This window comes from Numida meleagris, chromosome 3 (assembly GCF_002078875.1).
Source record: "Numida meleagris isolate 19003 breed g44 Domestic line chromosome 3, NumMel1.0, whole genome shotgun sequence".
Classification (NCBI taxonomy): domain Eukaryota; kingdom Metazoa; phylum Chordata; class Aves; order Galliformes; family Numididae; genus Numida; species Numida meleagris.
Window position 1 is genome coordinate 4,387,641 of NC_034411.1, and position 23,601 is coordinate 4,411,241.

Consider the following 23,601-nt stretch of genomic DNA (forward strand, 5'->3'; position numbering starts at 1 on the left):
CTCCTGTGAGGACAGAGAAATGTGCTCCAGGGCCACAAGGACAGCCGAGGGTCATGGAGACAAGGAAAGATGGATGTAACTGCTGTGCAAGACACTGTTTCTTCCCTTTGCTCTCCCATTTGTCCTAACAGAGGATGTTGCCATGTGATTTGGTGGCATACGCCCTTTTGACACCGACATTCTCACCCATTCCTACTGTGCCTTTGCTTTCCTCTCCTGTGTAGGGTTATGAAACTCGAGTGGGTCTCTCCTGTGTGTGCACCAGCAGCATCTTATTGCGACACTGAGTGCAGTACCTTGACTTCCCAAGGCTGGGAGAGTGTCCTGGGCAGCATTGTGCTGGGCTCAGCGCACTTCTGTGTTCTTCCCCATCAGAGGTGAGCTGGACCGGCCTCTGGGCAGAGCAAGTCAAGCAGTTCTTACAAGCAGCCAGACCTGGGTGCTGCAGGGAGAGCTCCAGGGCATCCCTATTGCCTGGGGTGCCTGATCTTGGCTCACTACCTCCTGCCCTCCACGGGGAGGGTTTGGAGGAAGCAAACACAGAAAGGAGCAGGAATATACAGCCCGGTCCTTTGTGAGCCCTGCTGAACATCTGGCATCCCTCCAGGAGCCCTGTCTCAGAGGTGGGTATCACCTTGAAAAACAAACTGGAGCTGTCAGAGGCAAGAAGAACATCAAAGAGCTGCTGAACAGCTGCTGGTGAAGGCTTAGCCTGCAGCTGTGCATCTCATAGCATTAGTATTGACAAGGATGTGTGGAGGAGCAGTGCTGAGAAGAGTGGTTGTGCTCCAGCATTTGTAGATGGCATAGGAGCTTCAGGCAAAACCCAGGCAGCCTGGCTCCTGCCACGTGAAGTCAGTCACAATATTCAGGAAAATAATACTTACTGCACAGAGCTGTAACTCGCCAGCGCTCAGTGAGCCAAGCACGGAGCAGCGCAGGACACCAGCACACCCTGTTCACCCCGAGCTCAGGCTTGCCTCTGCCAGGCATCTTTTCCAACCCATGGGTAAGTTTTGGGCAGCTGTGCAGCTCCTGTTTCGCAGGGTGCTTGTAAAGCTGCTGCTCCCCCTTCCTCTAGCATAGCCAGGTTTTTGTGTTGAGACAAGAGGTAGGTCGGAATTGTTTTCCACTCCCCACTAATTGCTCTTGCTGTGTACCACAGGCTAATGGGCAAAGCAGAGGCTCTAGCCTGTTCTTCCTGTACAGCACACACCTTGTGTTTTCATCCCATTTTCCTTGCCCCTCCAGCACTCAGAAGAACAGTACTTCTGGTTACTGGGTTGTATTTCCCTGGCATCAGGGGTTTTAGGGATTCACTGAAACGCTGGCTGTGAAATGCAGCAGTGATACTATCCACAGTGCGTGTCACCTAGAACTGCTGTCTCCTGCTGGGGAAATGAGGTGGGAAGGACTTCAGACCGGAGAGAGGGTTCTGGTGCTGGAACTGAATTTCACAAAAAGCACGTGTTGCAGGAACTTTGATTTTCAAGGTACGCTCACAAGGCAAATTGCTGACAGTGTTAAAAATGCTTCGTCAGACTTCGGAGCAAAAATTCCAACTCATTTCACTGGAGAGGAAGGAAATGGCTGCCTAGCTGCAGCCTGGATCTGAGAAGGGAAAAACATACCTGGAAGGATGCTTTGGGGAGGGGAGTGGTTCAAAGTTTGAATTTGGTGCCTACGTTGTTTGGATACTCTGAAAAATTTCACCTGTCGTGATCATCGTGGATCAGTCCCGACCTGTAGGGATCTGCTGGGATTAGTGGAGGACCCACTGCTGGCCAGTGCTGGCATTAAACCCAAAGCAGTGACACAGATCTGGGTGATGCACAGACTGGTTAAGTAACAGATAAAAAGAGGGTCATTAGGGATAGCCAAGCTGCTGAGGAGCACTGTTTTAAAAAGGTGTACTCAATTGTTGTAAATAAATACGTGTAGGCTCCAGAATGTGCATGCTGATCTCTCTGGGAAGGGAGGTGGTGCTGCAGAACGCAGAGTTTTGAAAAGGGTTTGGGGTTGCGGGGTCCCAGCTGTGCCTGAGCAAGTGAGGTATTATCAGGGATACAAGAGCCCTGTTGTTTCAGGTTAAGGAAATGGTCAGAGCTGCTAAGTATGCATGTACACTTCCTTGAGGAGAAACACCAGGTACTGATGGGATTCCCGAATCGTTCCGGGAGGAGCGTGAAGAGCTAATGAAGAGATTGCTTTGGATGAGGAGCACAGCTGCCAGGTAGAACTGCAGTCTTCCAGAATCCTCAAATTAAGACTTTGTGTCTTTATGGAAGTTTTAATCTTTTGAGGATAACTTTTCCATGACCGTATGGAAAACTGTAGTAAGTATTCTGTGCTCGACTTAGGCATTCAAGCCTCCATCCTCCTGTTGGCTCCTCTAGGGTCTCTGGAAAGCCAAAGTCAGTGCTGGCTGGGGAGTGGTGCTAGCCATGCTTAGCCCCTCTGCAAGCTTTTCCCTGGTAGTGCTGGTTGCTGCTGTTCCCATCATTCTGCCAGTGCTCCACATGATGCTGGCTGTCTCATGGACATCAGCTGATCCTTTGATTGCTGAGCTCAGTTTCCTCGGTGGGTTTTTCACCAGGATGTATCTTCACGGGGCCGTTCAGCTCTGGGTGACACTGTGCAAGGAAGAGCTGAGTTGTGATGTCTGCACGGGAACATTCGCCATAACTAAGTCCAGGATAAGAGTGGATTTAAGTACTTTGGTTTATAAATAAACAGCACTCGTGGCCAAGGTAGATTTAAGCAGAGCTGGCGACAGTCCTGCTTGGGAAGGGATCTCATCACCACATGGCCTGCTGTTGGACTTCCTGTCGCATGCTAATCCCTTAAGCCTGCTTTAGCTCCGTTAATTTTCCTTCTTTCCTTTTTCCCCCAATGGGCTGTGTCAGTGGCTCGTGAATGCCAGCATCCCTTGGCCAAGCCCGTGCCTGCGGCTGGGCCAAGCATCCAGGCTGCCTTTGGAGCACCGGGTACCATGTGGCAGGACCCCAGGGATGGTGGTGCCTGAATGCGTCCCATTCTCTCTGTCTTACAGGCTCTGCAGTCTGCGCCTGAAGAAACTCACTGTGCTGAAAGAGCTGGATAAAGAGCTGAGCTCTGTGCTTATCGCCGTGAAGATTCAGGTAGGTCCTCTCCCTGCTGCTGCCTCATGGCAGCGAGCCCGTCCTTGTGCCCTCGGTGAAGTGCTGGTCTACACATCCCTCCCTCTGTGCCGACCCCTCGTTCCTGTCTCATTTAGCAGCCCTGGGGAGATTTGGGCTCCCAGGCAGGTGGCAGTGATGTTGCAGAAGTAGGAGCAAACTGCCTGGTGCTGGTGGGCATCAGGGATGAAGGTAGGTAGGCACTGGGACCAAGAGCATCCTGCCTCCCTGCCTCAGCCAAGGCTGTGCTCTTAGGCTGCTTTTGGAAGCTCAGTGTCCCTACCCTGCTACTCCCTACCCCTTAGGCTATCCTGGGGTGTGGGTGCTTTCTGGCAGCATTCTCTATCTGGATTCCCATCCTGAGGAGGGCAGGAAGGCTGTGTGAGGGATGGGGCAGCTCTGTGCATGCCTTCTGCTGCCATGTGCGATCCCAGTGCGATCTCATTGCTGCCTCGGCTGCCTCCCCCCCCCCTTTCACTGTGCCTCTACTCTGAACCAGGCGGAGGGAAGAGGAGAGGATCTTCCTCACCAGGGGGAGAGGGAATTTGCCACCGTCTCATATGTGCAGTCCTGCCCTCTCTGAGCTGCTGGTGGAGAGATAGGTCCTTGGGGGTGCAGGCACATGCTTTGCCGAGGTACAGCACGGGAGGTGCCTCCTGACTTCGCTGCCCTGTCTGCGGCTCCCCGAACCCAGCTGGGGTGCTGATGTCCTTCCTTCGTTCTTGTCAGCAGGCTGAAAAGCCGCTGATCCCATTGAGCGCCCTGTGGGGCGGGAGCTCAGCAGCTTTGCGCTCCCACAGAGCTCTTTGTGCTGCACACATTAGGACCTAAATCCTGGATTAGTGCTGGAAGCTGCTGCGTTACTGGAGCTCCGAGAGCCGGGATTTGCCTTCATGGCAGGCCTGGTTCACTTGCCCAGAAGGATCTGAAAGCTAAATGTCTGAAACAAGGGGCCTGGAGGGAGGAAATCAGGAGGGTGCTGCGGTCCACGCAAAGTTTGTCAGCGTCCTGCTTGGCCAGCTGCATGTATGGTGCCATGCAGGAGAGCTGAAAGCGCTGGCCGTGCCCCTTCGATGCGGGCACTGGTGAGTGAGTGAGCTGGGCAGGAGGGAGCAACTGAGGCTGGGCTGCAGTGCAGGGCTGGGGCTGGAAGTGGGCTGTCTGCCTGGAGGGCTGTGCTCCTACCTGGGCTGCCTCCGCAGGCCTGAGCAGCCGCCTTGGCAGGGCTACGACTGCCAAGCCTTCCTGGAAGGCAGATGGAAGCTGTAGGCAGCTTCAATGCAACCTGCCTACAGAATGGTCTCAGATGGATCCATTCCTCCTGCTTCTCTCCTAGGTAACAGATGAGTCACACTTGCAAATAGCTGTTTGATGGCTGCCCGGCAAGTGTTGCCATCTCTTGGATGGAAGCAGATGATGCATGCAGTTTGTGGAGGACCTGGAGCTTCCCAAGGAGGCAACTGGGGACTGGTGGAAAGGGGAGCTATGCTCTCTCCCATTTCAGTTGTAGCTCTGCTGGGTTGGGGTAAGGCTGTCAGGAAGCAGCTGCTCCAAAAGGCACCTTACATGGAAACAAGGCTCTGACCCTGCCCAGTGCTGCCAGATGTGCCTGGCTTAGCACCATAAAGGTGCCATTATCTTGCCTTGGCTCCATAACTGTGATTATGGTGTGAAGGGAAATGTGCTGCTCCTTCTTGGCAGAGAGACATCATAATTCAGGAACTCCCCATCTTGAGCTGTGAGAAGGAAGGGGAAGCAGTCGAAGAAAGAGGAAAAGAAGTCCCCGTGCTCCCAGAGCAGGTGTTGTGGGAGGGATGCAGCTGCTCTCTGGATGTGGCTGGTGGCTCAGATTCAGCCCTTGTTGGATTTTCTGCCTCTTGTCATGCGTAGAAGGTACTTGCAGGGTTTTCTGTCCACACCTCACTTGTGGGTTGCTCCTGGTCTTATTGCAACCGCTTGCTAGGAGACTTTCCACTCCCGAGCAATCTCAGCTACTCCTTAAGGAACTGAGTTTCCTGGTGATATTTAAAAAGTTGTTCTTTCCCAAAAAGCTTCTTTACCTCAAATTTTGAGTGGTGCTTTTCTGTCTGCTTTGGCCTGGTTTCAGGATGTGTCAGTGAGCAGGAGCCTGGTTCTTGCCTCAGTGGACAAGGAAAGGTCAAAGCCCATCACCTGTCTGGTAGTGCAGGGTTTTCCTTTGCTCTGTCCCCAGAAGTAACATCTTCATGAAGAATAACTGCACCGGTGTGTGTAGCCTGATGAAAGACCAAATCTTTGGTGAAAAGCCACTCCATAACAAACAGCAAACAGTAAATGTGCCAAAGTAAATGGTTGTAGCAGTGACCACCTACCATCTTTCAATAAAGAGCAATGCAGGAAGGAAGAGTCGGTGCATTCTTGGCCAGGAAAGCTCACAGATGGTGAAGGGGATTAGCTCCACCTCCTCTCTTCCGTCTCAGGAAGCCTTTTCACAGGGAAAGCCTCACTCCTGGCATAGTTGCTGGGAGCTGTGTTGCAGACAGCTCTTGGAAACCAAGGACTGTCTCTGTAGAGCTTGTCTTTGCCGTGGCATTGGTGAGATTTGTGATGCTGCATTACTGCAAGGTGTGGAGGCCTTTCTTGCTTCCCCTCTTTATTTTTATTTTTTCCTTCTTTAGCCTGGGTAACACCAGCAGTGGCAGTGCAGGAAAGGCCTTCAACCTGGGCTGGCTTGACCCTCCTGCAGTTCCCATCAGCAGAGCACCCTTGGCGCAATCTGGGCTATGAAGCACTCTTACCCATTGCCATCTCCTTTGATTGTGGAAGAGAAGCAACTTAGGTCTCTGTTACTGGGCCACCTGCTTGCCACTGTCATGGCTTTTGGGGCTGCTGTCCCATTTGCAGTGGGCACAAGGAGAGCAGGAGGCTCTAGCCTTGTTTTTCTCTAGGATTTGGCTCAGTTGCTGAAGGGTCTCTGGTCATGGCTGACTTAGGCTTCTGCTGGCCATGGCATCTGTGAGGCCTTTAGCAGCTCAGGAGAAATGCAGGGTTTGCAAGGTGGCTCTGAGAGGTGGAACGGAGCAGAGTCTATGTACATGATGCAGTGTGGCCTCCGTGCTCCAGCTTAGCAGTGTGTGCTTACTGATCTTCTCATAGGGTTCGAAGCGAGTCCTGAGATCAAACGAATATGTTCTCCCACCTGGCGGCCTGATGGAGACCGAGCTGGAGCTCACCTTCTCGCTGCAGGTACCTTGTCACTCTCCTGGTGCTTCCCTCACACAGCGTTCCTCTGCAAGCTCAGCTGTAGGGGCTGGCTGTGATGGGGGCAGCCTCTGAGGAGGGGCTTGGATCATAACAGCGCAGACTGATGCTGCTGGCCAGCTGCTCCAGTGCTTTGGGGATTGTTTTGCTGGGCAGTGGGGATTTGGAGGATGATGTAATGGCCTTTGAGCAGGCCAGATCCTGCTGTATATCAGCACTTGGGAAGAGTTCTCTACCTACCCGTGTGCTGCGTTGAGCCCTGCTGTCACGCTGCTATCTCCCTATGCTTCCCTTCCCCAGTACCCACACTTTCTCAAGAGAGATGGCAATAAACTGCAGATAATGCTGCAGAGGAGGAAGAGGTACAAGAACCGCACGATCCTGGGCTACAAGACCCTTGCCGTGGGCATCATTAACATGGCTGAGGTATGGGGTGCTGGAAACGGGGGGAGCTTGGCATGACCTCCGTGTACCAGTGCGGGGAAGGGAACTCGGCTGGCTGGCAGGCACTCGATGTTGAGTGCTCTGGCTTTTTGGCTCCCCATCAGGCAGAGGAGTGGGCTGCTGGTCACCTGTATCACCTGCCAGGGGGCTTGTCTGTCTGTCTGTCTGCCTAGGTGATGCAGCACCCAACAGATGGAGGGCAGCTCCTGAGCCTCCACAGCAACATGAAGGATGTGAACATCCGAGTGGCTGAAATCAGCATCTACTCTTTGTCCAGTCAACCCATTGACCATGAGGATGGGAGTGTCCCCTCAGGTCCTAAAATCAAAGCCTCAGGTGTGTTAGTGCTCATCACAGACCAAAACGCAAGCATTTTGGGTAGGGCTTGGGTAATGGTGTGCATGCCTAAGCACCTGCCAGCAATATTGGTCATTTGGCCTTGACATGTGTCTTGTTCAGCTGTGGCATCTGCAGTATCTGCTTTCAGATCGCTCTCCAGACATTGATAACTACTCTGAAGAAGAGGATGACAGCTTCTCCTCAGAGCAGGAGGCCAGTGATGATGCTGTGCAGGGCCAGGTAAGGGAGGTCTGGTTTACATTTTGGTCCCATCTCTCGGGCAAGGATCGGGAGCTGAGGGTCTCCATCACCCCAAGGTCTCACATTTCCCTAGCAAACATTTGTCATGGTTTCAGAGGGTAGAGGGACACAGTACCTGGTGGCAGGAAGGACTGTGGGCTGCAGCCAAGCCCAAAATGGGGCAGGGAACTTTGGAGAGCTGCAGTGTATGTGGATGAGCCACAGGTCTCACCCATGTGTCCTTGGAGCTGTCTGGTCTGCAGCACAAACCCCCCTTGCTGAGCACTCTCCACCTTGCACCACAGATTCTCTGTCATTTGCCTGTGTTAAAAGACCAAAAACTGCCCTGAGCTGCCCTGTCTCTGGGAGATGATAGAGGTTTTAAGAAGTAGAAGTCTGGGTCTGAGAACAGTTAGGTGGCAGAGCCATCCCAGCCCTGTGGTGAGTTGTGCCACTGCTGTTCGCTGTCCTCCTGTTGTAGGGCATACCCTCAAGGACAAAAAAGCCTCGTGGTACTGTGCTGATCAGGAGCAGGGGCAAACCCAGATCTTTTCAGCTTTGATCGCATTACCTATCTCACCATGCCAGACTAATATATCACAGCTCCATGCTCTTGGAAGCTGTGCGGATCCTTGAGGCTTATCCCTGGAAGAACACTTCTGTATGACCCAGGTTTCTCATTGGCTGCAGGAGGCCCTGGCTTGTGTCTTTGGCTTCCTTTCCAACCCCAAAGGTCTGATCTCTGCTATTGCTGGGCAAAGAAGTGCACTAGGGTCAGCATGTTTTATGTATAATCTGTTTCTCTGATGTTCTGTGGCCTCTTGCCTGCAGGACCTGTTTGATGAAGAGGATGACTTGAGGAAAACCAAGAAGGCTAGGAGGAAAATGATCCGAACCACATCAATGACCAGAGTAACATCCATGTTTCCAATGTGATCAAAGCAATGGAAAGGACTGAATTTCTCCCCTCCCTGAAGGGAATGGGATTGGGTTTTGGGGAGCAGGGGGATGCTGGCACTGGTGCAGAGCAGGTGACTCTAGAGCCCTTGGCTTTGAGCAGAAAAGGAAATCATCCTGCCATTACTGAGCTGGCTTGTTGGTCATAGCCATACCACAGCTCGTGGCCTATACTGTGCTTAGCTTGGCTTTATGTAGATGGTATTCTGTGGCTTCTGTGGCATGGTCTCTTCTCTTTCACTGCCTGAGGAGAAGGAAGACTGGTAGGAGGAAGGCCATTAGCAGCCCTTCTGCTGCGCTCACAGCCCCCTGACCTCCAAGCATTTCCGTGTCCCCATCTGCCTAAGCCCTGCAGGTCCCTGGGCACCTTCTCACTGAGTGTGTTCCCTTTCTTTTCTTGACTGAAAGCAGCATTCCTCAAAGAGGTGTTCTGAGAGAAAGGGGATTTAAATGGAGAGAAAGTGCTATTCCAGCCTATAGCAAAGAAAGTCAGAGTACTTGCACCCTCCCTCAAGCTCATATACAGCATTTTCCTGAGGAGTCCACATTTAGTCCAAATCCAACAATAAATTTAAGGAGGAAGGGAGATTGTAGCTGAGCATGGGCCTGTAGACCCAGAAAAGTACCAGTGTCCTGTTAAAGGTGGTAACTGGGGGCTGTGCGTTAAACGTCTTGGAACTTGTTTTGATAGTTTTTGCTGATCTTTATTTCCCTCCTTTGTTTTGTTTTAGCAACCAAACTTCAAGCAGAAGTTTGTGGCTTTGCTGAAGAGGTTTAAAGTGACAGAGGAGGTAAGAAGCAGGAAGGCTGACCCACCTGGCAGTGTCCGTTTGCAGATATGTAGATCTCAGAGTGCCGGTTTCCACTAACTGGGGGTGTGACGCATGAGCTGCAGGTGCTCTGGAGTATTCTCAAAGATGTTGTGAGATATGGCACAGACTGGGGCTTGGCCTTTCTGAAGCTTTCTTCTTCAAGAAGGCAGCTCCTGAGCCTCATGATCAATCATCCAAGACACCTTCCAAAAGAGCCTGTTGGGGAGAGTGGCCATGCAAGGAAGGGTGCTGTCATACACTGGCTCTGTACCAGGAAATGGCACTGCACTCACCCTGCTCATCACTAAGAGCCTAGCATCAGCATTTGGGTAACTGGCCTAGGCTGGGAGCCTGCAGTGAGCTCATGGCACTGCTAGCGGAGGTCTACCAAAGTGTCTACTCCAGGGACTGTGGCTGTCTGAGATTCCTTCAGATGTCATGCTCATGGCAATCTCCTATGGCCAATGACAATGTCACTTGCTCCTTCTGCAGGCTAGGTTTGGCTCCCTGAGGTCAGAACACTGCAGTGCTACTAGGAGGGAGCCTGCATGTGTCTTGTCTGGAATGCAGGTGACTCCATATCTCTTCATTGCTCTCCGGGCTTGGTCCCACAGGTCCTGGACTCTGACCCTGTAGACCAGACCCAGGAGGTGGAGGAAGACCTGGGCTTGCTCTATGACAGCCTGGAAGAGTGCAACAACAGTGACAGTGGCCCAGAAATTGAGGACAATGAGAGTGTGCACAGTACACCCAAGCCCACCCTGAGGTAAGGATCACAGGAAGCCACAGGCCAACAGCACAGTCCATGGAGCCTGGAGAAATGCTTTCTGTCGCTTTTCTGTTGCTTGGACTAATGCAGGCATTGTCCCCTCTCCATTCCCATTGCCATATTCTGTTGGCACAACTGAGCTCCTCACTTGCATATCCTGTTTAAAAACACCTCAAAACTGCTCATTAAAATTGTGTTCATTCATATTGAGTTTCATTTAATATCCTCCCGGTCCAGCATCTGACACTGATCCTGGTCTGCTGGAAGAGTTTCTCCTTGATCTAAGCCCATGCTGCTCCCAGCTCTCATATCTTTCTGCTGACAGTCCTGACATTCTCAGTTTCTCAACACCAAAGCATGCCTGTCTTTTGAGTGCATTGTCTCATGACTGCTAGGACTGGTTCCTGTGTCCCTGTGGGGTCTGCATGCTGTGTTCCAACCTTCTGTAGAGGTGTGTGGCTAGCAACCATCAGTGATGTTCCTCATCCTACTTACTCCCCAGGCACCATGTGGCTTGCCTTGCTCTCCCCAGCACTGCTGACTTTGGCACAGTGGTCTCCAGTGGACCGTGCAATGGAACTAGGCTTTTGTCCCACGTGTTCTGCGTTCACCTGGCTTCTCTGCTCCTGGCTGTTCTGTTTCTGTGCTGTCCTTTTGTGACAAAGTTGCCTTCTATCCTCTTTCTGCTTGGCTGCCTCACAGTGCCCCAGGTCTCTTCTAGCCAAGTCAAGATTCCTTGTCCTTATTGTTGCTATAGTTCAGTATTTAAATACAGTTTGGAGTAGTTTGTATCCCTGCTGAAGGTACTCAGCAGGGGTAGCAGACTTGGCCTGCACAGGAAAGATGTGCGAGAAGAAAACTGCTGGATTCAGGAACCACTTCAAGGCACTGGGGAAGGAAAAGGAGTGGTAGTCACATCCCTCAAATCTATGAGTTGTTGTAAGAAGGTGGCAGATGTGTGGGCAGGAGGGAGCTGCGTAGGTGGTCTGCTTGGATCTCTGAAAGGAATTTCATGTGGGCTCTCCCCGAAGGCTTTAAAGTAACAAAGGTGCTGTGGAAGAAAAAAGGAAGCTCTTCTTTTGGTCAGATAGCACTTTACGTACGTAAACTATTTAAACTATGTAAACTGTAAAAAAAAGTCTGTTAAGAGTGTTTAAATGTAAGACCTGGCTGTGACCCTGCAAATCCCTACTTGCAGACATCTGCTCTCTGGGAGAGCATCCAGGACAAGTGCTGGTTTGTGCTTGCACCTGCCCTTACGGCCTTCCTTGGGCGTTTAGCCTTTCTGGTAGGGAAGCCTGATGTGCCCTGGGCTGCTTTTCAGCCCGTTCAGTGTCCCTAGCTTGGTTTGCTCTCTGTTGTCTCAGTTTCTGGCAGTGCTGAGTGTGCATCTCTTTGAGTTCCCATTAAAGGCTCTGTACTTTTTTCTGAGTAGAAATGAAAGCCATGTGTAGGCTGTGTGTTCACAGTGCCCTGCATAGCGTTCTCACCCTGCCTGCCTCAGGAAGCTGGTGAGGACCTTCCAACCTATCCTGTAAATTCAAGATATGATCTTCACATTGGATTTGTTTATTGTCATAGACAGCCTTGCCTAGGCACCATGAAGCTCTCAGTGGAGCAGGGGCATTCAGGTGGTCTTTGAAGCTGGAGCTAGAACTGAGGCTATAAGATCCCAGCAACGAGAGGCTTTGTCTGAAGATCAGAAGCAAAGGAACAAATGTCTCCTTAGGGGCTGAGAACATGGATGGGGGAAGGAAGGTGGCTAGTTCATAGGGAGCAGAAAGGCTGTGCAGAAGGTTTACATGAAGCTGAACCTGCTGAGGCTCTGACTCAGTCGTACCAGCAGGAGAACCTCTACATTGCAGAGCAAGGAAAGCTGAGAATTGCAGGAGAGCTCCGTGCTGAGTGTGACACATCCTGTAGTGATGAAAGCTTCTGGACTGCAAGTGAGAGAGGACAGATGGACCCTTTTGTCTAGCTGAAAACTAGACAAAATGTGTGCAATCCAGAGGCATCCAATCTAACGAAAAGGAAGGGACGAAGGCACCTGTTTGTTGAGGTGCCAGTGACAGCAGGGTAAGCGGTGTCCTGGTAGGATTACTGCAACAGTACAAAGGAGTGGGAGAGAAAACTCACACAAAATTTTTCTGGCTTGTGTTTTTAATATAGTCAGTGTGGATCGAATTGTTGGCTGAGAAAAGGTGAGGGTAGAGTAATGACTGCACAGGGTGGTAACAGTGCCTGAGATCCTGGAGTGGACGTTGAAGGGGTGGAGAGAGCAGAAATGTGCTAATAACGGGAGGCATCAATTATCCCTGTGTGACCCGGGGAAAAGAGCTCATCAGGGCACAATGCTGACTCTAAATCTGCAGCTCTTGTAAATGAATGCATTGGAAAGGAGCTGGTCGTGGAGCTAGTGAGGGGAAAACAGCCGTGACGTCTCCTGGACAGTGTACAGACACTGCTGCTGAGGAGTTGCTCTGTTGTGGGGACCGTGGCTTACTGAGTTGAAATGTTGCTGTAGGAGCAGTGAAAGCAAAGAACCCAGCCAACATTGTTGTGCCTGGCAGCATAGCGTGCTGCACACAAATAAGGAGATGTGTTAAAGGAAAGCAGCAGGGGCAGCCAAGATGTTCAGAATCATGTAGGTATCCTGCAGAAAGCTGCAGGTACATCCAGGTGAGAATAACAGATAGCAATTGGCAACTCTGGCAGAGTCCTAAGAGAAGAACCGCTGTGGTGGCAGAGATGGTCCTGCGGTCCCAAGGGGGTTTCGTGTTGACTACCTTGGCTTTGGGAACAGCACCTTGGAGTGGCACCTTAGTGTGGCTCTATCAAAACTTCAGCTCAGGGACGTTTACAAAAGACACGTTGAAATGCTAGGGAACAAAACAGCACATTGCTGTACTGCGACGCCCCATGACGCTGCAGCCAGCAGGGCCTCGGGGAAAGTGGAAGCGACTGCTGGAAGCAAGCGTCGTTTCATCAGGCTGCTGAGCACATGGGTGTCTGCCCCGTGTCCCGCTAGGGACCTCTCCGCAGTGCTCTGTGCTTGGGATAGGCTGGCGGGGGCGTGCTGGGATTGCGGTGACTTTGTTCCTCTCTTATTCCTGCCTTTTTCTCTCCCATCTGTCTGTCTGTCCGTCCGTCCGTCTGTCTGTTTCTCTGCAGGCGTTTCTTTGAGGGAGTCTCTCATTCTGGTTCCCAGACTGAGATCGGCAGTCTGCACAGCCAGAAAGGGCAGGACCAAGAGTCGGGCAGCCCTGTGAGTTACACCACCACCACCACTACCACCACCTCCTGTCCCTTCCCTCCCCGGCCAGCCCAGCATCCCTGCAGTGCCTGCAGCTCCCTCTGAGACCGCTCCTCCCGGCAGCGCCTGCCTGGGGCTGCTCCTTCCCTTCTTTCCTCTTCTTTCTCCCAGTGCAGGCAGACAGGTAGCGATGGCCTTCCAGGCAAGGCAGGGGGACATCCTCTGGGGCTGGTCCCAGAGAGCGGGACCGTGTGTTCCACGAGGTCCCACCGCAGGCACGAGTCATTCCCTGCACAGGGCAGTCCATCCCCATCTGACCCTGCTCCATGTCCCCCAGGGTGAGGCGGAAAAGCGGAAGCCAGGAGCACAGCGAGCACAGGAAGAGCCAGGAGCCGAGGTCCCTGTGGTGGTGAGTCCAGTGTATGGGGTGTGGAGCAGGGCTGGAGTGAGAGCAGGAGATAGGGCTGCAGGAGATGCAACCCTGAGGCCCTGCAGCCTTGGCTCTCGTTTGGGGTCCATCCTGGATTGGGGTCCCTGTGGGCATGTGGAGCACGGTGTGTGCAACGTGACCGTATGTGACCCTCAGGAGCTGGCTGCAGAGGAGCCGTGTCCCCGGCTGGCCCCCCCCGAGGCTGCCACCAGGGAGAGCAGTGTGGACAGGCTGGCCCAGCTGGGCCCTGGGACCAAAGCTGAGCTCCCCAGCGCTGTGTCACCCAGGTAAGGTGGCTCTGGGCCCCAGGCCATTGCTGAGAAGGCCCATATTGACCCCGCAGTGAGCAGGGAGTGGTGGAGATGGGATGTCTCCCCATCCCGGTGTCACGTCTCCTGCTTCTCGCTCACAGCAAGGCAGAGAGCAAGCAGTTGTGGCGTCCCCGCAGCACCTCTGTGAAGGACCGGCAGAGCTCCAAGGGACAGAGTGGCCGCACCAGCAGCCTGGACAGCGAGAGCTCCCCAGACTCGTGGCACAGCACCCAGGTGAGGCTCCGGTGCCATCTCACTTGGAGGTTTCTTGCTGAGAGCCCCGATGGGCCTTCTGTCACAGCTGCCCACAGCTGGGGCACCCTGCTGGGCTTAACCTTGGAGGGGATGTTGTCCTAGGTGCCCCGAAAGTCTGTTTATGATCAGCTGAACCAGATCCTGGTCTCAGATGAGCAGCTTCCAGAGAGCATTGTGCTGGTGAATGTCGCTGAATGGCAGGGGCAGGTGAGTAGGGGTGGAGGGAACTGGGTATGTGTGAGTCCCACAGGCTTCTCCCATCTGTGGCAGAGTGTCCAGGGACCTTGGCACCAGCTGTGCCCTTCTCTCCCCAAAGCGTAGCTCATCCCTGGGGGACGCAGTGCATTTGCAGCACTGAGCTACATACCTAAGTCTGTCCGTTTCCTCCATCATCTGCCACGTGCTGATGTTGCTGGATCCTCAAAGGACGACACCCAGAGCAGTCCCAGAAGGGATAGATTATGTGCCTTGTGCCCTTGGTATGTGCTCAGACCGCACAGTGCTCTGGGCTTTGTTGAATGCTCCAACCAAGGTGCTGCACTCCCCCTGCTGGCTCTGGGCTCTGGGGAGCAGAAGTAGCACAATTTCCCAGTCAGATGAGAACATGCTGGAAAACCAAGGCAGGCTTTGTGGCAAAAGAAAAGCTCCTTGGGTTGAGGTGGTGGAGCCTTTCCCCAGGCTGCATGTCCGTGCTCTGGCTCTTGTCCTGATGTGGGGATGCTTGAGTGCTCAGCCCAGGATGTGCTGGGCTCCCTCCCGAAGGGGAGTGGGGCCTGGGCAGGTGCTTATCCAAAGCCCTCTCCCTTGGCAGTATGTGAGCGAGCAGCTCCAGGCACACAAGCAGCTGGTCGTTTCCACCTGCTCGGTGGCAGACATCCAGGCGGCCTTCAACACCACTGTCTCCCGCATCCAGCGATAGTGAGTATGGCTTGGGCCTGGTCTGGCAGCTCCCTCTGGCTGCCAGGAAGGGCAATGGGTTCCCCCGGGGTTCGGTGGGACACTCTGGGGCTCTGGGTGTAGCTATGGGAGCCGGTGTAGGCCTGGGGGAGAGCAGGAGATTCCAGCTCACATGAACTGGAAGTAGGCAGCAGGAGGGTTCTGGTGCTGGGCACATTCCCTGCCCTCACGCTGCTGCATGCTGATTCCAATGGGAGTCCAACACAGTCTCTTTTCCTCTCTGGCAGCTGTAACTGTAACTCCCACATGCCCCCCCCAGTGAAGGTAGTTGTGGCAGGGGACCAGAGCTACCTGAGCGTTGTCCTCCGGTTCTTTGTGGAGCAGCTGGCCAGCAAGACGCCCGACTGGCTCAACTACCTTCGTTTCCTGCTTGTGCCACTAGGTAAGAGCTGCCACTGTCCTGGCCACGGGGCTGCCCCCCCCACTGCCATGCTCCCCTGCCCAGAGCCAACACCGCCCTTCTCCCCCTCAGGATCCCACCCTCTCGCCAAATACCTGGCCTCGGTGGATAACAAATACAGCACTCTGTTCCTGGACACAGCGTGGCGGGAGCTGTTCAGCAGGGCTGAGCCCCCCACTGCAGGTGAGGAGTGGGGCCGCTGGGGTCAGCAGTGCCCGGCTGCCCCCGGGGCCCTCACTGCTCCCTCTGCCCGCAGACACTGTGGACATTGCGGGCCGCGTTGCCCAGTTCATCGCTGGAGCCAGCCTCTCTCACCAGCTGCCCATCTCCGAGGCTATGCTGACCTACAAGCAGAAGAGGTGAGCGTGGCCCAGGGGTTCCTCGTGCAGCCCCAGTGTGGGCTGTGCCTGGGACAGGGCTGCAGAAGTTGGGGGATGAGCTGAGCAAGGCCACCCGCTGCCCCCTGCCCCCTCTGTAGCAGCCGGGGGCTGTGGCAACCCCAGCAGTGGGGACTGACCACCTGGGCTGGGCTGGGCTGAGGGCCGCCAGCCAGCGCTGCGCTGCCCAGGGGTTGATGCTCGTGTTCCGGCTGCACTCTCACCTCTCCCTTCTCTTGGTTTCTGGCACCCAAGGAAGAGAAGTCTCTATTTTGATTTTTATATCAGGTATTGGCTTGTGCTTGCTGTGCCGCTGCCTGGCCCTCCCTACCCCCTCCTATGTGCGTCCACCCCCTGTGCCGTGCAGAGGAGCCGTGGCCCCAGAACGGGGCAGGGCTGCCCTCCCGCATGCCAGCCTCTCCCAGCACCGGAGGAGCCGACTCCTTGCCTCCTTGTGTAGTGTGCCCTGTGCTGCCATGTCGGGGACAGGGAGTCCCACGGGAGGGAGGGCAGAGAAAGAGGGTCCTGGTGGCCAGGAGCCAGTGTTGGCCCCTGCCGGCGTGGGGGTCCCAAAGCCACTAGGTTGGCCAGCATGACAGGCGTGCCCAGCCCTTCACCAGCCTCTCTTCCTTGCGCAGCCCCGACGAGGACTCCTGCCAGAAGTTCATACCCTTCGTGGGGGTGAGTGTGTTGAGGAGCCAGCAGGCAGCTGGGCTGGGAGGATAAGGGGCAGTGCACAGCCCCGCTGGTGCTGGCACTGGGGACAATCTGACTTGTCTCTCCTTGCAGGTCGTGAAGGTGGGCCTGGTGGAGCAGTCCTTCAGTGCCTCTGGTGAGTCCCTGTGAGCCCACAGTTTGTGCCTCACCGTGGCGAGGTCCTGTCAGTGTCCCCCTGACCCCCCCGTTTCCTCCCCAGTGGACTCAGACGATGCCACAGCCTGCACCCCTTCACTGCTGAGCTCAGTGCCAGCCGCTGGCAGCGCATCCCCCTATGGCAAGGAGACTGTGAGCACCCCGCCACCCTCCCCATCCGTCAGCAGTGGCCTCTCAGGTGCCGGGTAAGGAAGCGAGGCTGGCACAGGAGAGTTTGAGGTGCTCTCTGACCCGGCCACTGTGTCCCAGGGTTATGGGGCCAGCGTGCTCTCAGGGCAGGCTGCAGCTGTGCCATGGGGTGCTGCCCATCTTGCCCAGGTCTCTGAGCCCCGGCGTGGAGGTGATGGGCCTGCAGGTGGACTACTGGACAACGCAAGGGCTGGATAGGAAGAAGGAGGGCGAGAAGCGGGAGACGGGCATCAAGAACACGCTCAAGAGCAACTTCCGCTCGCTCCAGGTCAGCCGCATCCCCGGCGTCGGGGAGCTGGTACCGCCCAGCACTATGGCCATGACTGTGGTCACCAAGGAGAAGAACAAGAAAGGTAACTCCCAAACCCACCCTGAGGTGCTCGGTGCTCGGGGTGCACAAAAGGCAGTGGGAGGGCAGGCTGAGAGCAGCCAGAGAAGCCAGCCCTGGGGTGGGGGCCGCCATCCGCTGCCCAGTGGGCACCTGCTAACACTGGCGTTCTGTCCCTGGCCCCCAGTGATGTTCCTGAGCAAGAAACCAAAAGAGAAGGACCTAGAACCCAAAAGCCAAGTCATCGAAGGGATCACACGCCTCATCTGTACAGCCAAGCACCAGAATACCATGCTACGAGGTGAGGGCAGTCACCACCCCCCTGGGGGCATCCAGCCAAGCAGCCCTGGCTGCCCAGGGCAGGGCTGTGCCTCACTGTGCTATCTCCTGTCAGTCTCCATAGATGGGGTGGAATGGAACGACGTGAAGTTTTTCCAGCTGGCAGCACAGTGGCCAACGCACGTCAAGTACCTCCCCGTGGGCATCTTTGGCTACTCAAAGAGCGTGTGAGATGCGGTGCGGTCCTGAAACAGAGCTGTGGAGGGTCACGGGAGGAGGCACAGAGACAGAGGTGCTCTCATCCCCCTGTTCCATGGCCCTGCAGAGGGAACACCACAACCACACCACTCCCTGTGGGCCAAGATCCATGAAGGTGAGGCCACTGAGACTGGGTCCGCGCATCCTCCGCTACCAGCCAGGGCACCACGCCATCTGCCTCCCCTGCCCCTGACAGCAGCCTGGGACAAGGGCTGGCACCGGCCACGAGGAGCCTGGCTGGGCCCCGGGCCCCCTCTCCCCCCAGCTCTGCAGCCGCCAGGGCCCCAGCTGGGCTGGGCCTGGGCAGTTCCCCAGTGCTGGAGCCAGAGCAGAGCGGTGCCGGGTGGGGGCCCGTGCTGAGCAGGGCCCCCACACCCGCCCTTTGCCAGACCAGGCTGCCGGGGCCTGGCCCTGCCCTGTGGGGCTGAGCCTCAGCAGTTCCCTTGTCCCTGCACAGCCCCAGTGCTGCCGCCACCCTCACGTCCACGTCCTGGCCAGCCCTGCCCTGCGGTGCTGCCAGCTGGAGGTATAGCATGGGGGGCACCTGGATTTTTGTTGTTTTTCTTTTTTTCTTTTTTTTTTTTTTTACAAGATTCTATTTTTTTTAAATTTATTGTACGGTTACTTTTCAGGATTAATTTTAATAAATTAATGCTGGTACCATTACGGCAGGGCTGTGTGGCTCCCTCTGTGCCCGAGGGCAATGATGCAGGGAGAGGTTGGCTCCCACTGCCCCTCCAGCAGGCAGGGCTGGGGTTAACACCTCACAGCTCAATCCCAGGGCCAGCTGCAGCTCTCTGACACATTAGCAGGTGGGACCAGGTGCAGCCAGGCTTGTTTATTCCCAATAAAGCCCCAGGTCCTTAGGAGGTGATGGTTTGGGCTCAGTTTGTGCCCTGTGAGCTCAGTTCTTCTCTACCGAAAGGTGGAGAAGGTCTGTCTCCTTTCAGCAGAGGCTGGGTTTGCTGCTGTCTTGATCTCTACAGTCTGGAAAGCAACCTGCGGCTGGGCCTGGGATGGGGCTGGCGGGGGCTCAGCAGAGACGTACTCCAGGACATGAGGCCTCTCTTCCTGGCGCCGGAGGTAGCCCTGGTTCAGCAGGTGCAGGACACAGGACAGCACGTCCACGCTGTGGCAGCAGAAGCTCAGGAACTGCAGGCCTGGTCCCAGCTCACCCTTCTCACAGGCATCGATCACCTGCAACAGCACACGAGCGCTTCACTCTTCACTCTTCACCCAGCATCCCCTCTCTGCCCCCAAACCTTCAGCCTCCATACCTTAAACACCAGGTTGTCGATGTGCAGCTGCTTTTCTGCCTTGAGGATGCGGGTGATGAGGCAGCAGAGGACATTCCTCTTCCTCTCCAGGGCGCTGCTCTCAGCCCTCTCTACCCGCAGGTACCTCTGCCGGGGCAGCAGCCTCAGGTGGCGGCCAGAAGCATGGGCCAGGGCCGCCCGGTTCAGCCGCAGGGCACCTGGAGCTGCACCCGGCCCACGGTCAGCCAGGCCCCGAGCTGGTCCCTGAAGGAGCCCCAGGAGGCACCCAGCAGGGCCAGGCCAGCACTACCCCAGGGGTGTCCCAGCCCCACACTCACCCCCCTGCATGCAGCTCTGCACCAGGATGCCATCACCGTGGGTCAGTGGGGCCAGGGCCTGGTGCACCAGCTCGGCAGGGAGCCCCGTCGCCTGCAGCAGGGCCTCCACCGCCACCTCCTGCAGAGGGATGGAGGAAAATGGCCAGGCAGGAACATCCCCGCCCCAAACACTGCTGGAAGCCCCCCCAAAGGAAGCACCAGCCACGTCCCTCCCGCCCCACAACCCCGGCTCCTACCTCGGCGCTGTTGAAGCGCAGCAGGATGTACATCTGCAGTGTGGACACGTGGAGGACGCAGTCCCCAAAACGCAGCTCAGCGTGGCCCAGCCACGTCCACTGCAGCCGCCGGGGCCTCGTGCACACCCAGCCCGGCCGGCTCTGGCCTGCCAGGGCAGCGTCAGCCTCGCGGGCGCTCCCGGTGCCCCCGCACCGCTGGCTGAGAGCCCCGACCCCACCACTGCTGCACTCACTGTGCCGCCAGAAGTCCGCGAACTCATCCAGCGGGGAGCTGAGCGCTGCCGAGAAGAACCTCCGGGGCTCCTCCACGTAGCACAGCGGGGACACGGGCCAGCAGCGCGGGGACAGCACCAGCACCTCCACCTCCAGCGCATCTGCTGCGGGGGCCTCCCCTGGCACCTGCACGCAGGGACACGAGGGCGGCTCAGGACAGGCCCAGGACCCTGCCGGGAACGGGGCAGCCCCCGGCGCCCATCCCTCCGCCCCTCACCTCAGCCTTGGGGCTCTCCGGGCCTGGGCCCCGCTCCAGCAGCCGCCGGTCCCGCTGCTGCAGCCGGAAGAGGTGGAAGTGCCGCCGGAGCTCCTCTGACTCGGCCAGGTCACTCAGCATCTCCTGGGGGAAGCGGCGGGGGAAGCACAGCCCCATCTGCTCCACCACGGCCCCTTCCAGCCACGAGGGCCCCCGTGCCAGTAGCCGGTCCCCCAGGTACAGCCTGCCACAGCCACGGGTCAGGGCAACCTCAGCCCCACGGCCACCGGCCCCGACCCCACCACAAGGGGGCCCCGGGCCCTCGCAGCCCTTCCCTCCCCAGGGCACAGCAGGGGCAGCGCTGCCCCCGGCCCAGGCTGAGCTGCGGCCCCGGCTTCGCCCACACCTCCCCCAGCGCTCTGCTCCGTGGAGGCCCAGCGGCACTCACCGGTAGAAGTGCTCAAAGGTGTGGGCGAACTCCAGGCCGCCAAAGACAGTGAAGGGCTCCAGGATCTGCTGCAGCTGCCCCGTGCTGCCCGCGGCCCCGTGCAGCTCCTGCACCTTCCTGTCCAGGTAGCGGGCGAACTGCTCGCTCACCTGCGGAGGGACGAGGATGGCTGCGTTGGCACGGGGCGGACGCAGGCACGGACAGGGCACGGGCGGGAGCCTCGGGGCGCTCAGGAGGGGACACGCGTGCCCCGGCCCAGGCAGGGAGCACGCCAGGGCACGGGCACCGGCAAGGGCCACGCTGGGTCCCTGGACTCACGTGCAGGGCGGTCAGGAAGGAGAGCTGCAGCAGAGCCCCAGCGAAGCCCTGGCCCAAGGCTCCCACGAAGGCGGCCTGCTGCCCAAAGAGCTCCTCCGTGGCGCCGCGCAGGCGCTGGTACAGCGCGCAGTACCGCTCCACGACGTCCGGTGCCTGCGCCGACACCTCCAGGAACCGCTGCACCTGCGGACAGGGTCGAGGGGTCAGCCCCGCAGTGGGACCGCCACAGGCCCCGCCAGCACCGACCGCCCCGTGCCCTACCTGCTGCTGCACCACATCGCGCCAGCACCGCACCATGTCCCACAGGCCACCAGACTTCATTGCCACTGCCACCCGGGCTGCCGTCTCCTTGTTCCTGCCCTCCTTCCCACCTGCCGAGGCACGGCCGAGGCTCAGCCCCGCACGCTGCCCCTTGCCTGGCCCCGCAGAAGGCAGCCCCACGCTCACCGGCCGCTCCCGCCTCCTCCGGCTCTGCGCCACCTGGGTCCACGTGCACCAGGAGCTGGGTCAGGCGTCGCACGCAGGAACCGAAGGCGTCACCGCGGGGTGGCTCCGCGCTCCCCAGGTACTCGCCCAGCAGCCAGGCCAGAGGGCTGATGCCGCTGGGGTCTGCTGCGAAAGAGACTCAGGGAGGACTCGGGCCTGGGCACCGCAGCGAGGGCCTGGGACGATGGCAGTACCTGGGCTGGTGATGCTCTGCACCACGGGGGTCACCAGGGCCTCCCAGCACATCTTGCCCAGGGCTCGGGCCGCCTCGTCGTCAGGAAGGAAGCGGTCGGCAAAGTCTTGCTCGTGCTGCAGCGCCCGGCTCAGCCTGCAACAGCGAGTGGGCAGCACGCTATGGCATCGGGCACCCACCAACTGCACACGGAACGGCCTCGCCACTCCAGAGGTCAATAGGGATTGCTCCCAGCCCTGCTCCTCGCCAGGTGGAAGGCCACTGCAGCCCACTCGTCCCAGGGCAGGACTCAGCCTTCGGCCCTGCAGTCCTCTCTCAGGCTACCAGCACCACCCCCGCTGCCCTGGGACCCCAGGGACAGAAGGCGTGGCCCGCACACCACTCACTTGCCAAAGAGCTGCAGCAGCTGCCCCTGATCCCGGCGGATCTCCTGGCACCAGGCGTGCGCCCGAGCACTACAGAAGAGGAACGTCCGCCGGCACAGCTGCTCCTTGAAGATGGGCCAGAAGGTGGGCTTGGGCCCCAGCACCTCGATGCCACGCACACGCGTGTCGATGCCGCCCTGCGGGAAAGCGCAACCCTGAGCTCCGTGTGCGTCCCTGATGCCCGCTGCCGTGCCCCGGGCCGGCCCCGGCTCCCACCTGCTGGCACCGCTTCACCCGGATCTGGATGACGGGCCAGAAGCGCGTCATGTTCTCCAGCAGCACCACCCTGCTGGCCGAGGGCAGGACAGTCACCTGTGGGCAGAGGAGAGCTCTCAGCGCAGGCAGCGAGAGCGGCTGCCCTCGTGCTGCCAGCCAGCCCTGGTGCAGCCACGGCCGGGACCGCTCCGCGGCCCAGCAGCAGCGCCGCAACTCACTGCGTTGAGCTCCGTCCGGACATCGGCGGGGCTGTCCCCCCCCAGCACCACCACGCGGGCCGGCATGTAGCTCGAGTCCTCGCTGGCCACCAGCATGCTCATCTCCCTGCGGGGCGGCGAATACAGCGCTGCCCTGCAGCCCCCGCCCACAGCCAGCAACCCAGCACGGGGCCGCCAGGACAGCACGCGTGCGGAGCCCCACAGCCACCTCCTCCCCGCACGGCCCTACCTGACCACCACCCCGCACTGCATGTGGACGGTGATGTAGTGGGAGCCGGTGCTGCCGTTCGACTCCCAGTAGGTCTTGGGGTTCCTGTCCGTCAGCTTGCTGGCGCGGTGCGGGTTGGACGAGACCTGCACCTTCACCCAGCACTTGTCCTCCTTCACCTCCACGCTGGAGCCTGCGGGGAGAGTGCACGCAGCCTCCTGCTGCCGCTGGGACGCACACCCCAGCACGGGGCCCAGCTCCCTCTCCCGTACTCACCTCGGCACAGGTTGCGCAGAAAGACGTCAAAGAAGGGGACGCCGATGGGCTGCTGGCTGCGGCGGTGCTCCTCAATCTGCCCCAGCACCACCTGGGGAAGGGGACAGGGCCACGCCGTCACCAGGGGCCGCATCTGAGTCCCTGAGACCCCGAGCCGACAGGGCCCCCGGCCCACCTGGATGCAGCCGGCCAAGATGCTGCCCGTCAGCTTCCTGTAGAGCGCAGCGTGCCTCTCACAGTCGCTCACCAGTTCTAGCAGGGCCGGTGCCAGCGGCAGGGCCGGGCCGTGCTTGTCCAGGGCTTTGGCCACAGCCTCGCGGGCGCCCGCACGGCACATCCCCACGGCGCAGTCCTTGCTGGCGGTGGCCAGGCGGTGCAGGAAGCCCACCGCCTCCAGCACTGCCTGCGGGAACACGGCCCTGAGCCCGCGGCCAACGGCACAGCCCTCCCTGCCCCTGGGAGTTCGGGGGCCCTCTCACCTCACGGTCGCCGCCATGGGCGCTCAGGAAGGACAGGCACGGCTCCACGCACTCGTGCCAGGGCAGCGCGTCCTCCCGGTAACCGTCCAGGAACGCGTTCAGGATCCTGCATAACAGATGGGGCGGCTCAGGCTGGGACACGAGGCGGCCGTGCCCTGGGCCCCCA

The 23,601-nt window shown here is 57.9% G+C and overlaps 2 protein-coding genes across 3 annotated transcripts in view; one reads left to right on the top strand and one right to left on the bottom strand.

Annotated features, from left to right (window-relative positions):
- Positions 1-18,738, top strand: part of LOC110395739 (phosphofurin acidic cluster sorting protein 1-like) — a 45,107-nt gene extending 26,369 nt beyond the window's left edge. Inside the window, exons 2-24 of one of the 2 annotated variants that reach the window (XM_021390500.1) lie at positions 3,053-3,140; positions 6,294-6,383; positions 6,699-6,824; positions 7,016-7,178; positions 7,330-7,421; positions 8,253-8,333; positions 9,110-9,169; positions 9,805-9,956; positions 13,131-13,224; positions 13,550-13,621; positions 13,799-13,929; positions 14,055-14,187; positions 14,311-14,415; positions 15,020-15,126; positions 15,393-15,547; positions 15,638-15,748; positions 15,822-15,924; positions 16,581-16,623; positions 16,732-16,774; positions 16,859-17,000; positions 17,134-17,357; positions 17,520-17,633; positions 17,727-18,738. In XM_021390500.1, coding sequence (XP_021246175.1) covers positions 3,053-3,140; positions 6,294-6,383; positions 6,699-6,824; positions 7,016-7,178; positions 7,330-7,421; positions 8,253-8,333; positions 9,110-9,169; positions 9,805-9,956; positions 13,131-13,224; positions 13,550-13,621; positions 13,799-13,929; positions 14,055-14,187; positions 14,311-14,415; positions 15,020-15,126; positions 15,393-15,547; positions 15,638-15,748; positions 15,822-15,924; positions 16,581-16,623; positions 16,732-16,774; positions 16,859-17,000; positions 17,134-17,357; positions 17,520-17,633; positions 17,727-17,842 — 2,545 coding nt within the window. In that variant the 3' untranslated portion in view covers positions 17,843-18,738. The remainder of the gene's footprint in view (positions 1-3,052; positions 3,141-6,293; positions 6,384-6,698; positions 6,825-7,015; positions 7,179-7,329; positions 7,422-8,252; positions 8,334-9,109; positions 9,170-9,804; positions 9,957-13,130; positions 13,225-13,549; positions 13,622-13,798; positions 13,930-14,054; positions 14,188-14,310; positions 14,416-15,019; positions 15,127-15,392; positions 15,548-15,637; positions 15,749-15,821; positions 15,925-16,580; positions 16,624-16,731; positions 16,775-16,858; positions 17,001-17,133; positions 17,358-17,519; positions 17,634-17,726) is intronic. The other variant, XM_021390499.1, reaches the window with a different exon arrangement.
- The window catches only part of CUL7 (cullin 7), a 10,695-nt gene continuing 5,786 nt past the window's right edge, over positions 18,693-23,601 (bottom strand). Inside the window, exons 5-22 of the mRNA XM_021390210.1 lie at positions 23,436-23,598; positions 23,132-23,359; positions 22,957-23,047; positions 22,702-22,873; positions 22,473-22,578; positions 22,255-22,350; positions 22,000-22,175; positions 21,615-21,748; positions 21,382-21,546; positions 21,196-21,305; positions 20,935-21,117; positions 20,617-20,765; positions 20,190-20,412; positions 19,933-20,098; positions 19,700-19,845; positions 19,464-19,581; positions 19,147-19,349; positions 18,693-19,066 (exon numbers count right to left, since the gene is read on the bottom strand). Of these exons, the coding sequence (XP_021245885.1) occupies positions 18,785-19,066; positions 19,147-19,349; positions 19,464-19,581; positions 19,700-19,845; positions 19,933-20,098; positions 20,190-20,412; positions 20,617-20,765; positions 20,935-21,117; positions 21,196-21,305; positions 21,382-21,546; positions 21,615-21,748; positions 22,000-22,175; positions 22,255-22,350; positions 22,473-22,578; positions 22,702-22,873; positions 22,957-23,047; positions 23,132-23,359; positions 23,436-23,598 (2,911 nt within the window). The 3' untranslated portion in view covers positions 18,693-18,784. The remainder of the gene's footprint in view (positions 19,067-19,146; positions 19,350-19,463; positions 19,582-19,699; positions 19,846-19,932; positions 20,099-20,189; positions 20,413-20,616; positions 20,766-20,934; positions 21,118-21,195; positions 21,306-21,381; positions 21,547-21,614; positions 21,749-21,999; positions 22,176-22,254; positions 22,351-22,472; positions 22,579-22,701; positions 22,874-22,956; positions 23,048-23,131; positions 23,360-23,435; positions 23,599-23,601) is intronic.